General features: G+C 33.2%; 1 protein-coding gene and 1 long non-coding RNA gene across 7 annotated transcripts in view; one reads left to right on the top strand and one right to left on the bottom strand.

Moving 5' to 3' along the window:
- Positions 1-9792, bottom strand: part of LOC126928432 (tachykinin-like peptides receptor 86C) — a 46179-nt gene extending 36387 nt beyond the window's left edge. For 2 of the 6 annotated variants that reach the window (XM_050744165.1, XM_050744177.1), the window contains exons 1-3: positions 9714-9792; positions 8205-8296; positions 7196-7819 (exon numbers count right to left, since the gene is read on the bottom strand). In XM_050744165.1, the coding sequence (XP_050600122.1) occupies positions 7196-7490 (295 nt within the window). In that variant the 5' untranslated portion in view covers positions 7491-7819; positions 8205-8296; positions 9714-9792. Of the gene's footprint in view, positions 1-7195; positions 7820-8204; positions 8297-9639 lie in introns of all 6 variants that reach the window. The other 4 variants (XM_050744179.1, XM_050744168.1, XM_050744173.1 and 1 more) reach the window with 4 other exon arrangements.
- LOC126928596 (uncharacterized) lies at positions 1146-5215 on the top strand. The gene is made up of 2 exons (XR_007716826.1): positions 1146-2436; positions 2626-5215. It is a non-coding gene; the product is annotated as an uncharacterized LOC126928596 (long non-coding RNA).
- Positions 9793-14294: the final 4502 nt, after the last annotated feature.

Genomic DNA, 14294 nt, shown 5'->3' with positions numbered 1-14294 from the left:
GAACATACTCCGTCTATTAACAATTCTTGTTTACGACAAAATACGAATATACTAAATATAATTCGGCTTATATGTATAATTACTTTTCAGGAAGAAAGTCTATGTAACCTTAGCTAATCTAAGAGTAGAGCACTAGCGAACTATATATATATATATATAAATAGTTTTATAATAATATATAGTTTTACGATATATTTAATCACATGTTTGTCCTATTACCTTACAGCGACTGTGTCACTCCGATATTTGTCTTTCTCTTACTGCATATCATATATCTTCACTGTTTTTGCTACATTCACTATCTTCTTGTAAAAGGGATTTTCTCGGATCAATTAATAAATTAAATTAAACAATTAATCCTTTAATCCAATTAATCCGCATCGAGCTGTGCGATACGAAGTGTGCGCCTTGTGCTGCTGGCTTTTTGCGGCAAAACACCTGCTGCCGCGCTGGACCGAATACATTTGAATTTTCGATGTAAAATATATCGATCGTACTTGAATCTGAAATTCAATAAATGTCCAATAAATGCATACAAAAGCCTACTAAACAACCCTGATAAAGCATTATATTTTACAGGAGTAGAAGAAAATGACGTATTTCTTATTATGTGTTTTGTTCCCATCCGCATACATATAAGCATAAACTAGAAGCCATTAAAATCACATTAAAGACTTTCATATTGTATACAGGGTTTGCAAAAAGGTTGGTGATGAACTCTAGGAATATATAGGATTTATGAAAATAAGCTCAATAAACAATAAATAACGAGATGTTTTTACGAATAACACACTGCATCTGTAAAATATATCAAATTTGTTCCCAGTTCATTTCAACGCACACGTTTTCACATATAATTTTATAATTTTGAAGTTTTATAATTTTATACATTAAACACCTGATAACTCCAAAATTAATCGCTTTTAAATCGCTCTAAAAAAATATTGCACATTTCTAAAGTTTTCCTCAAGCTTTTTGTACATCCTGTATAGAAAACTAGTAATCTTCATCGCTTTCGTTAAAATCAATATGTATAGTTGTATATATGTATGTAGATTCTTTTCATTTCTACTTGCACTTAAATATATCTATTTTGTTTAGATACAGAGATATTTTTAATAATAAAAATTGATATTTAATGGTAAAAGTATTTTAGCGATAAAAATGATGTATTTTTCATTTTTTTCCCTGCAATGCAAATGTTACGCAACTGAATGAATTGCCATATTTTAGTCGACGGAAACAATTTTCTTGTGTATTGACAATTGTGTCAGTATTTATAATACCATCCACCAGAGATGTTCGCAATATCGTCTTGGCGACATTACATACAAGCACTTGTTCAGTGTACTGATCCATCTAAAGGAACAAATATGTGGCGATTTTTATTGACAATTTTGTAATGCACCTTTAAGGAAGGGAAATTATTTTTAAATCGGAATTTCAACATATCGACAGCATGTCACAATTCGTAATAAATATTTTTAAATTATAGCTTCTTATTTTCGTAACAAACTTTTTAAACACAATGAAATTTAAGGGAGCAATGAAAAGAGTTTATGCACTGTTTAAGCGGACATTGTGCATATTTAAGCGGATCGGATGTTAATGAATATTACAGTGCACAGTGATTGCGTTTCATGTATGTAGTATCGTGGGCAAAAGGCCTAAGATATCGGCCGAACCATAAACAATGTCACGAGAGCCGCGGCATCGTTGGGTCCATCAATGTGTCGTCGGTCTTTTCAAGTGAATAGTTTCGTGGAAAAGGCCTGCATGACCCTGGTCACGGCCGTTTGCAGAACACGTGCGCGATAGAGCGGGAAAAGACAAAGGGATGCTAAAGACAGTGTTAGTCAGTTGAGAAGTCGTACAGTGTGAGTTGAGAAGCGAGAGCGAGCGAGTGCAGAAGCCGGAGAGTGTGAATCGGGAAGTCGAGAGCCGAGTATAATAATAAGATGTGCGACAATATTGTAATCAGTTTGTTGTTTTGAATATTATTTATTAAATCAAAACACCATTACTTGTCCTTACCTCTAAAGACTCATTTAGATATGTACATGTATTGTATCTATTAACACACATTTGACGAATTTTTGAACACGCATCTATATTACTATGAAACAATCGATACAGAAAAATACGCTGCACGTGCAACTGAAAGTGCCTAAACGTTTACAAGAAATGCACATAATCTTCAAACTTAGAAGCTTGAAAGAAATTGTTGTATTTAACATCTGCAATTACAGTGACAGATCTGCATAATTGTATTTATTTTACATCACGGATTATAGGAAATGGTATGGTGGATTTCCAAACAATTAAAAAAAAGAAGAACTAAGAACAAAAATGAATCTTTATTAGCAAGAAAACGGAGATAGTATAGCGCACCGTATTCCAGCAGTTGGACAGTTGTAGGAAACGACTGCAATACGTGTAAGCTCTGCTTATGAACACTCGCAGTGAACTAACACGATGCACTTGCTTCACAATAATCTCGGCTTGCACTTAATTAGAGCAGGGTCATAAATTGCAAGAAATATTAACTCGGAAATTCCATAGAGTGTTGTTCTATAAGATGTACAAGTTACGAGAAATGCTAATTGAATACTACGCTGATTATAGGCTTCGAATCGAATCGAATACTAACGCCAGCTATGAATCACGATTCACGAAAGACGTGCAACGCTCTTCCATCATCAATTACAGTAAATGGTCAAAGGGATAATGGCGCCATAAGAAGGTATGAAACTCCGGACACATATACACACATACACACACATACACAGCATAGAACATAGAGTAAGCTATGATATTCTTTCGCTTTACTTTTTACCTGTAAGTCGACAGGTTTAAGAGCTAATGTACCATTGAACGAGAATCTCGAATAAAAGACTATAGCACATTTTGGTGAAAGTTGGATCAATAGTACAGTAGAACTCCATTTGTCTGAACGTATCGGTGGTCAAACAGTTTAAATCGAGGTTTATACGATAAGAGCCTACCAATTCTCCTCACTACGTATTATGCTTCGTTCACATAATAGAAGCTCACGATGCAATATATTAAATTCAACCAGCAAACGTTCGATTAATCAGGCGTTGATTAAAATTTTGTTCCAATAAAAATACTTCGGATATATGGATTTTATCATAAAGTATGGTTCTACGATTCTTATCGATCGTCTTAGTAAGTACAGATTGCAGATATTTGGGTCAAAAGGCGACATAATATCGAACACAGAAAACACGTTAAGTGTTATGGAACAACGTAACTTGGAAACCGACTTTTCCTAACGTTTCGAAGTTTCCATTCAATTCCTCTTGAAAAGTATTACAGAATCATCTCTACGTCATCATAGTTTGCTTTTTTGTGACATAAGTCGTCAACGTAAGTCGGTCATATGTCGTCAACTTTGAAGCCACTATACTCTTCGTAGCTTGAGGTGCTCTCAATAGCTTTGAATGCCAATAATTAAAAAACAAATATCAAATACAACTTTTATTCTTCATTTTTATCTTATTGTGGCTTTTAAAGACACTCGTTGAATTTCCTACCAATTGGTATTAACGAACACTACTGGATAATACTGGATCAACCGACCAATCAGTTTCTTCTTTCCCAGTTCCTATCTAATTTAATCGGGATTATACTTCGTACTATCGAGAACAGCGAGGTTGAGGGCTGCGATCTGTTTTCCATTCTCGGAAATGAGTTAAAAAGAAATTCAAATGATACGCATATTGAGTGTCATACGTAACGTGTAAATGAAATATTGGGATGATGTTCTTCCGAAGTTTGAAATCGAAAAGTTAAAACTGCTCGACACATTATAGTTTAGTCTGAATTATTGTTAACTAGATTTAAAGCAAACAATTAGCCGTTATTACGAGTAATTGGGATATTCGTCTGGTCTGTTCTTTTTGCATAGCAGAAAAATTGTGTTGCGAAAAATGTTGCTAATAATAGAAATTTAATGTTTGGAGAACTTTATATTTACATTCGTCTGTCTGAATTATCAGAGACACTTAAAACACACATTATCGCAAAATTATTTATTCCCGACGGGGCTGTATAATGAGCACATAACCGTCGTGCAACGATTATAAAACAATAAAGTAGACTTGATAAAACAGGACTTGATAAAACGTAAGAATTGGGTATAATTGACACACGGGGCCCTTTTGCGTAACAAATATTGCCACACCCTTTTGTCGCTTGTTTTGTCCTTAACTCTACAGAGACGAACGAAAGAAAATCTGTAAAATAAGAAATATATGTATAAGGATATCCTCAGATATCCTCAGAAGGATATCATTCAAAGTTTTCAACTAAAAGGATCAATATGTATTGTGAATGCAATATTGCCAATATTTATCGACAAAATGCATTCCGTTGAAAATCTTGAAATATTTATAATGGAAGCCTATATCTAAGACAAAAATTTTAAAATATTCATAATATTATTGGTTGTCTGTGGACACTCTAGTGATAAACTATAATTTTTACCATAAATTATTACCATAAATGAACCTCTGCCATATTCTTACTTTGAATATAAAGGTAACTGCGATTTACAGTGTATCAACGATTTTGAGATTCCTGTCATTCGTCACTATATATATTTCATCTGGGAAAAATAAAAGTCACAGAGCTTCAGATTAATCTTTCTACAAATGACGGAATAACATCATCTTAACGTGAGAAACGTGTTAAATTGCCACGGCGTAGGTACACGTGAGGGTCAAGACAGGACTGCAGGGAACGAAATTTTCTGCGAACAGTTTTACCGACAAACGAATATACTTTAACGAATAATGGTGTTTTTAATCGATGCAGCGAGAATGTCTGGATCACGGAAAATCTACAGCATACAAGAGGTACAAACAATAGGTACAGCATCAATGTGTGATACGAAATTCTTAACACGTGCCTCATCAATCCGTATTCCATTTCCTATAACACTTTATATGCTGAAGGAAATCGGTATTTCCTTGAATTCACATTACCCGATTTGCCACGTGATGTTCCACCAGAGACGCGAAACTGTTTGAAATATTATCAGCGGCATAGAGCACCGGCTCATAACGCTCGCACCATAACGAGATATTTAATATCAATCTATGGAGGAAAATGATTTGACATCCGACAGCCTTGCCACCACGTTCACGTGACTAAAATCCTCTTTACGCCTTGTGGAATTTTTTTTTTTTTTTTTTTTTCTATTAAAACAGACTGTATACAGAACCTTTTATTTTCGTTGGTGACATGAAAAAACGTATCAAAAGGGACTGTTTCATTGTGAGTGTTGGATAAATGTAAGAAAACGAGCGAGAGAATATTTAGAATGCAATAGTGGAAGCATTTGTAGTAGATGTTCGAAAATCAATTACATATTTTGAAAAGTATTAAATTTTTCATGATTTTATCGTAATACTTTTGAGTTGTGAATGGCACGGGGAATCAACTAATGCGAACAAAATTGCAGAGTTCCATTGAAAAAAGGAAGTGCAATTGTGTTCAACAACTGTCTGAATGCACTTGTGTAAAAATCGCACTGCATGATGATAGAGCTTGATAAACAATGGAAAATTTTCCTCCACAATTTTTTTCTATCTGCAATAGGAACAGTATCGTAATTTGGCCCAATTATTTACTAGACTCAGCCTATGTAAAATAAAGCTTTCCATAATTGGTTAGTCGTACTTTCACTCTCGTCTTTGTTAGCACTTTTACAAATCGAATATCGGCTTCAAGTGCCAAATAGAAATTGCCAATTTAATCCAGACGTATTGTAGCCCGGTGCTGCACGACACGAAACTGTATGAGGCTAACGAATCCACGCATATTCCATCCTTTAAAAAAAAAGATTCATTTTCATGTTGTTTCACAGTATGCGAACAGTGTGTGTGCACACTGACAATGAACATAAATGCATAGTTTCCTTCAATAGAATATTTAGACATATCGACATTCGTTAAACGCATCCGATAAATGTTAACACGTCATAGAATCTAATCTATCTATGTACGTATACAGAGTGCGACCGAGTAACGTGTAGAAGCGGGCATGAAGTGGTTCCTTATGAAGAAATAAGAACAAGATATGGAATGAAATTTTTTCATTTAAGGCTTAGTCTGCGAGAAAATCGAGTTTGAAAATTTGAAATGACACGAACTTATGGATTATTATAGAGAACGAGCGATATGTATGTAATTAATAATGTCGTTTAATAATGTAACTCGGCAACTCGTGATCGTATAGCTATATGTGGCGATAGCACGAGAAAGAAATAATAAGAAGAAAACAATTCGAATCGCTTCGAATCACCTCGAACAGAATTCGAAGCTTGGTTTTGAGTCTTTATAAAGTATTCTGAGTCTTGGTCAACTTGGGAATTTTGATCGTCGTCGCTCTGTCGTCAAAATGTTGATCGACGAGTTCCTTGAACCACTTTATGTTTGTCTGTGTTTCAATAATATAAGTAGCGTAAAGCCTCCACTAACAAGATTCCTCAAACATCGTTCTCACTCTTGAATTCTCAAGCCAAGGGTATCGAATATTACGATTTCCAACACGATCAATAATCAAGGGACTTTAAAGTTCAAAGACTCGAGACTTGTATTAATATTCAGGACTGATCGAAACTTTCAAGAGTTTTAAGATACGAATTAGATTCGAAGTGACTCGAATTTGTCGCCACATATACAGATTCGAAGTCATTCAAAGTGTTTCGGATCCTGCTATTAATTTCGTGTCGCAAAATGTCAGGAATCGTTCTTGTGATATTGTCTTCTTTCTTTCGACGATCATGACTGTCTCGATAAAAGAAAAGACATAAAACGCCACAGGCCGTATGTATATCTATTAAGTCGCTCTTCGACCATAACCTAACGATTCTTCGTCAGTCGAACACATAATTGCTATTATCCAACGCGTCTTTAACTTTTGCGTTGAATAAAATGAATTCTAAGAGGAAGTTTTAAATAACTAAAGTTGCAACATTTTCTGCAAAAAGGAATATAACCGAAATTTTGTACAAAACTTCTGTATGTCGAGTACTCGTTAGTTAAAGCTCTTTTGTTCGATAATTTCGTTAAATGGAAACCTATATATGTATAACTGGAAGCTCTTAGCTCTTCCCTTAAGGCTCGAATTACCAATGTTCGATTGTGCTAAAATAAGGATCACTTACCAAGTACGATCCATATGACGATGATGTTGCCACCGGTTGCCACCAGCAGCATTGCAGCGAATATCAGGGACCAGAACAACTTTTGCCACCATGATAAGTCAAACGGCCGCTCTTGATAATTAAATAAACAATCTAAAAAAGCATCATGTAGAACTTGCCGTTCCGTAGAACTATCCAAAGCGTTTTGCAATATATTAAGAAGTTCGCTACGATTTAACATCAACAAGATTGTGATGTCTCGTCTGAGAATTATAGTACTGCAGTTGTACAAGCCATACGAAAACAAGTTGTCCATATTTTGAGCCTGAAAAAAACCAGCACTTTTTAAGAACGACAACAGTATCCAGATGCGAACAACTTGGGTGAAATTCTCTCGTCTTTTTACGTGAATTCCCGTGAATTTACGTGAAATTTACGTTGTCTTTCCCCTTTTCAAACCGTTGCAGCGTTAAATCTACGTATTAACTAATCGTTACCGATAGCAATTCAGAACATCTTCTCTTAGTGTATTGCATAGGATAGTTCCAAAGTTTGTTCAAGAACTCATCTTTGTTGGCGAACTTGTTTTATCAGTTCCACTTTTATACGGCTTTATCTCGAAAATAATACACAGCGCCGCTGTTTCTGAAAAGATTATGTACGAGCTAATAAGTTTGCGGTTTCAGAGTGACAAATGACGACGGCGAACGCAACAGGCAGAAAAAGATGTACGCGATAGAAACAAGTGTGTTGCGATAAAATTTACTTTGAAAAAATAATATACAAGAAAAGAATTGGAATCCGTAAATGTGAAACGTTATATCAGTTTTGTCATTTAACGAATTCATTACTTTCAGCTCGTTAAGTTGTCTACGTATAAATAAAATGTTGAATATACCAGTGTAAATGCCAATAAGAAAAAACCAGAATAAAACAATTAATATTTCATACGATATCTATCTGTTGTTTTTACGAAAAAACAAACACACTGCTTTTCATCACTGGTTTGCTATTAATTCATATATCTTACTAATATTCATGTATCGTTGATAGGAATCGAGCAAAGTATCCACCACGTACATATGAGTGATTGCGGGCATTTGTTATCCTTGAGAATCCTTGCTAATAATATTAATATTAATATTCTAATATTATTACAATTTTTGTTAATGTAGTACGATAACTAGCGAATCAATTAGTAAGCAACGGTTAATAATTAACAATTTAGAAATGAACATACATTTTAATCAAATAAACTTTGAAATAAATAACTGTACTTCAATAATTAATTACAAATTAAGAAAACTTGAAACTACAAATAATAATTACAAATTATTAGATTTGTTCTACTTTTAATATTGTGAGATTTCATTCGAATCCATTTATACATCAGAGTTGTGTTAATAATCACGACAATTACAGTTACACTAATTTGAAAACCTCATTTTAATAATGGTAAGATTCTTTCGCGTAACATAAACTTGATAAAGATTGTTTGAGACTTGTTGAGGTACGCGGTAATCGGAAAAATCGGAACATCATATCGAAGGATTGTGGTATTGTTTAATAAAGTAATAATAATTTAGTAAAATTTCGTATTACTGTGCAAATATAAAAAGATAAGCGCCAATTAAAAGCGAACTTAATTATAATACAGAAAAGGTAACACGATATTTATTCCAACAAGGTTCCACTCGTTTTTATCCATTTGCGCAAGTATAGTTGAAATTCGTTCAATTAACGCGATCTTTTTTCAAATTACACACAGACGCGTGAAATCATTTATTGGCGATGCCATTTACAAACGCGCAATTCTAGAATCTCCCGCTTCTATTTTCTAATTATCATCGCCGATGTGTTTGTTGGACAAAGCTTTATTATTTACTCATGAAACGATAAATAACAAATTGAAAGAACATTTCATTTTGCGAGTAAGAATTAAATCTCCTATTTAGATAAAAGTCATTTAAACGATGCCAAAGATAATTTATTTCTTATTTCTTATTTGCAGATTTTATTTTTCATTTGAATTTAATCGGAGAGCAAATGATATTATGAAAATAAATAGATTTTCGCTTTCTCTTGTATCCGTTTCATTTGAAACAATCGTGAAATTAATAAGATTATTTTTCAATAAATAAATCGCCTTTTATAACTACTCGCTTTTCCAACAAATTATTCGAAAGTATATCCATCATATTTCGAGGTTTCGCCGTGTTTATCATAGCTGACAAACATTATTAAAAGTTACAAATTCCAATGTACAGGAATCTCGCTGATGGAAATATTTGTGTAAAAATTCGAATTTGTTCGACGATCGATAAATAACGAATAAAAAATAAATAAAAATAATAAATGAAAAAGAAAATTGTATTTGAAAAGAACAATTAATTTCATTGATATATTAATATGACAAGCAATTTATTTCTATTTTTTTATTTAAACTATCCCAACTAACAACTGACCCTCTGTTTAGATAATTATTTAAATGAAAATTTATTTAATAATGGTTGTCGATAGGTCCGATTCACATTCTCACCACAAAAAACGCGTCTATCAGCCTAACAATGCGAGACTGCGATAACCGTGCATACCCAAGAACTGCATTGGAGCAACTGAAGCTTCAAAATCGCGTTCATTCAAAGATGCGTGCGCAATGACTTGCGCCTTCGCGTCTTCTGCCGATAGCTTTTTTGTTACTGTTCATCTACATCGTTCATTTGCTTGTATTATGGAGCCTGGTGTCGGTTGATAAACTAGCAAATTGTTATCGAATACCAGGAAATTCATCGATTTTCGCGCTTCACGATTACACGTGAGAGACGACGATTGCTAATAGTAAACAGTATAAACAGCTAACAGTATAAAAACCTAATAAATAGATTCTCGATATGTTTTCTACCACTTAAATACGATTTAAAAAATTACATTGCAGGTATTAAAATCCTCTTCTTTTAAACGAACATTAATCATTTCAAAATTACGTGTTTCTATTATCTGTTCTATAATATTGCAATATTTTATATTTTACAAATATGCAATCTTCTTAAACTAAGCTCATTAGCAATGCTTATAAAACAAAGCCACCGCTGCGTCATTTTTTTCCAAAGTACATCTGAGTTTCTTTTTACATGGTAGTATTTCTTTTACCATACACGATTCATCGCCAAGTTACGCGGCTTTTCTAAACATATTTTATTCACAGTTCAAAATATTCGAGTGACAATTTTTGTTGAGTTATCCTCTATGTATACTATTTCCCAGATTTAATTAAACCAACAAACCGCCACGCTATTCTTAGGGATGAATATAAAAAAAAAGAACATATCATTCATGCCAATAGTAATTGGTCGATTCATTCGTCTCCGCTATCGAGGAATGGTCCGATAAGATAATATTTTTCGATGTTTACGTTTTGCGGAATATTTCAATGGTAATACTAACGCGATCGCTTATCATACATATGATAGATATAATGCGTTCACTTAGGTAATGATATCGTATCGTTTTCGACACCGTTCGCTATTTAACACTAGAACTACCGATAGTTAACACGAAGCTATTTCTACCAAAACTAATGAAAATGACTGGTCTTTAAAAAATACGTAGTAATAGAATATTTTATATTTGTTGATTTATTATTTTCTTACAGAAGCAATTCCATATTATGTAATATATTTTTGGTATTATTAATCCATCTGGGAGCATGATCCTTAAACGAGGGTTTACATATTTATAAAATTATAGATGCAGTCATTTTGACCGCTGTGGTATTTCTAGTGTTAGCATCTAAGCGATCCAGCGATCGATCCGGAACTTTCCTGATACGCGATAAAAATTTTAAAAACGTGCGGGAAGTTGTACAAAATGAAGAAACTGGTTAATTGAGGTTCGATAAACCAGTCATTTTGACTGGTATTGGTATAAATAGCCTTGACACAAAATTATTTTCAATTTGAATACGCAAAAAACAAAATGAAATTCATTATATTATTCTTTTAGTTATCGTTGCGAAAGTCGTTACATCATTGCGGGAAAAAATATAACGTGAAGTAGGAATTTTAAAATAAAATTGTAAAACCAGTCAATTTGACTGGTATGGTAGTTCTAGTTGAGGGTTAAATATACCAAATTCAGTAAGACAATGTGTATGCAAGATTTTCAATGGTTATGTCGATATAGTGCGCGCAAATGACTTTAAAGATGGATACGGACATGACACTGTGGTGAAATATTGCCAGGAATATCCACATCCTAAGATCCTTTATCACTCGATATTTCCAAGTGCTCATCGACGTTACGAGGAATCTATCATAATTCTGAACTCGCAATGTGGCTATCACCTATCCCTTAAGATTTTCTGTTATGAAGATACTTGGGTGGAATCAGGAGCGTAGATATTTAAATCGAAAACTCCATAACATGACAAATTATCATCCAACGGTGGTCCAATCACAGAAGAAGAAAATGTCTATGACTTTGAAGAAAAATAGTTTATGTATTACTCTAAATACAAAAATGATTTCAAACTTGATAAAAATATAATATATTCTGATGGAAGAAGAAACGACACGAAATATATTAAACAAATCCTTGGAATTCTTTTTCGCAGTCATTAGACTGCGATTATTTGTACAAGTTTGTATTTTTATCAATGTAACTAAAAACTGAAATTTATATAGAGATTTATTCCATCTACTAAACATTATAATGAGCAATTTATTGTACATATTTTATGTATGTTTGCATATCATGTGCACGGACTGTATATTTTTACATTTTCATGTTTCCTGTGGATGCATAAATATCCGCAGTCTAACAATCGCAATGTTAACAAAGAGGAATTTAAATTAATTGAATTGAAAGGTTATGAAATGAAATATTTCATTGATTCAACGCTGGCTCAATGAATTAATCAAGAAAATCTCATCCGTTTGTTATGCTGCGCCTTATTGAATGAAAATAAACATATTATTCATATTTCAGGTTTATCAACAGAATCCATCGTTTACTGACTTTTAAAGCAAGTCGTTCAATTAAAATCTTTCGTTATGTTAAATACGCAGATACGCGTGTATTAGATAAATGAGAAACTTCGAATGAAACGATTAATACTTCCACTTAATTAATATTTGATTTACACGAGCGGCTCTGAACGATTGGAATCTTGCTCTATTTACTTCATATAAAAACCTTGTTTCAGTAATTCGTTGGCATAAATGAGGAAAGGTTTCCCTTCGTTTCAATGTTATCTACGATTCCAGTATCGGTAGTGATTCAATTAAAATAATCTCGATTAAAACGAAATAATAGTAGCGAAGTAGTGGTCGAGGAAAATGAGAAAAATGTTTACGGTTGAGTAATTCGAAAACTAAAAGTTTCTCTAAATTGCTTGCACCATTCGAAAGAACAAAGGTAAGCTTCTTGTACACAGTTTCTCGTTAAAATTTAACAATACTTCTTCTTGGTACCGCAATTTTTTTTTATTTTTTTTAGACTTCTGGAACTCTTTTCACGCGGTACATTTTCTACACGATATTTTTTAACGTGTGCTATCAACTTTAAACGATTTATTTTACACGTTTTGCTTTTATAGTTGTACGATTTTTTTAACACGTGTTTACATTTCACTGGAAATAATATCAACCTCGAAGGTTTTACACGATTTCACAGGGAACTGAGAACTGAGGTTTGTTATGAAGAATTATGAAAAAAGAAAACAGAACATATGTCACGAAACGATTAGACGAGGGATATTTCGAGTGACGAAATGATATTTTTCCAGGAATAAGAATAATCGTTGTAGAATGATAGAGAATGACGATGAAAAAAGTATTAAAAATTTTGATTTCAGGAAGAAATTCTTTTTTTTTTTTTTTTTTTTCTTAACACATTACCTTTTGCTGCATGTGTTTATTGAATAAGGTTTTGTTATCGAATGCAGATATATATTTTAAACTGTTTGAGCTGAAGAATAATAAATAGGTAAATATTACCCTGACAGTTCTTGAATGGATGCATTATGTGTTGACTGAATAATTGTTATAGTATAAAAATATCATGAATTATAATTTATAAGATATTAGGATGACAAATTTATCTTGATATACTTATTTATCTCTTATATGTTAACAGTCACTGGATCAAATTTTCTTGGATAAACGAAGAATTCAAAGTTTCTTTCTGCACCTTTAATAGCAGACGACGCATCATAAACTCACAAAGTTACCAGCCCTATGCCAGAGACTGGTACAGTTACTTTGAGTTTTCCTTAATTTAAGTAACCTGTAAATAAGTATGTAAGCACTTTGTTCCAATATACAGACAGCGAGATTTTTGTGAGTGTTGCCAATGTTTAAGAAATTAACGTACCTTTATATATATTTTCATACAATTAGATAAATTTAATACTATGAAAGTATGAAAGTGTAAAACCTGATGACAAAACGCATCATTGAAAGATCAGGATATGTATAAATATTTCTTGCAGCCAATTTCTTTCTGTACATTGTGTACTTTGGTATTAAAATTGAATTCGATTGCTTATAATTTAGAAAATAAACCTTGACCCACATTTTTGCTTTGGCTTAATTTTATGGTGGGTTACAAATACAAAGTTCGTAAGAACGCATCTTTTAATGAAAGATATATTTATAAATAATGACAGAATGTTACTATCATATTATAGAAAGATGTTCTTGACTTCTCTCGGATAAAAACAATTTTCTGGATCGACGTGTTCTAATCCTGAATCACTTGGCAGAAGAACGCACGAGTTGACAGGCAACGTATTCATCTGCCATGGAACCCACAACTACAGAACCAACTGCGCCGCAGGCCGTTGCGGAAAGTGGGCCACAGCTAGCATCAATTGTCACACCCGTTTGTAAACCACCAAGTGCACCAACGCCTCCAGCAACTCCTATCTCATTAATAGGACCGACTTCGTGCATGAATGTTAATATAGAATTCATTTCTATGCCAATGTTAATAATATTTTTTCCATTCTCACACGTAATCTTACCTTCTGGTTCCCCTTGCCTACAGATATAACTGACTATGACTGGCAATTAAAATTCTGGCAACCGTTTTTGCCTCCAAATGCTCATCAATTCTGTCA

Source organism: Bombus affinis, chromosome 2, assembly GCF_024516045.1.
Source record: "Bombus affinis isolate iyBomAffi1 chromosome 2, iyBomAffi1.2, whole genome shotgun sequence".
NCBI classification, from domain to species: domain Eukaryota; kingdom Metazoa; phylum Arthropoda; class Insecta; order Hymenoptera; family Apidae; genus Bombus; species Bombus affinis.
The sequence above is the reverse complement of the archived record's forward strand: the minus strand, read 5'-3'. Positions and strand labels throughout refer to the sequence as shown.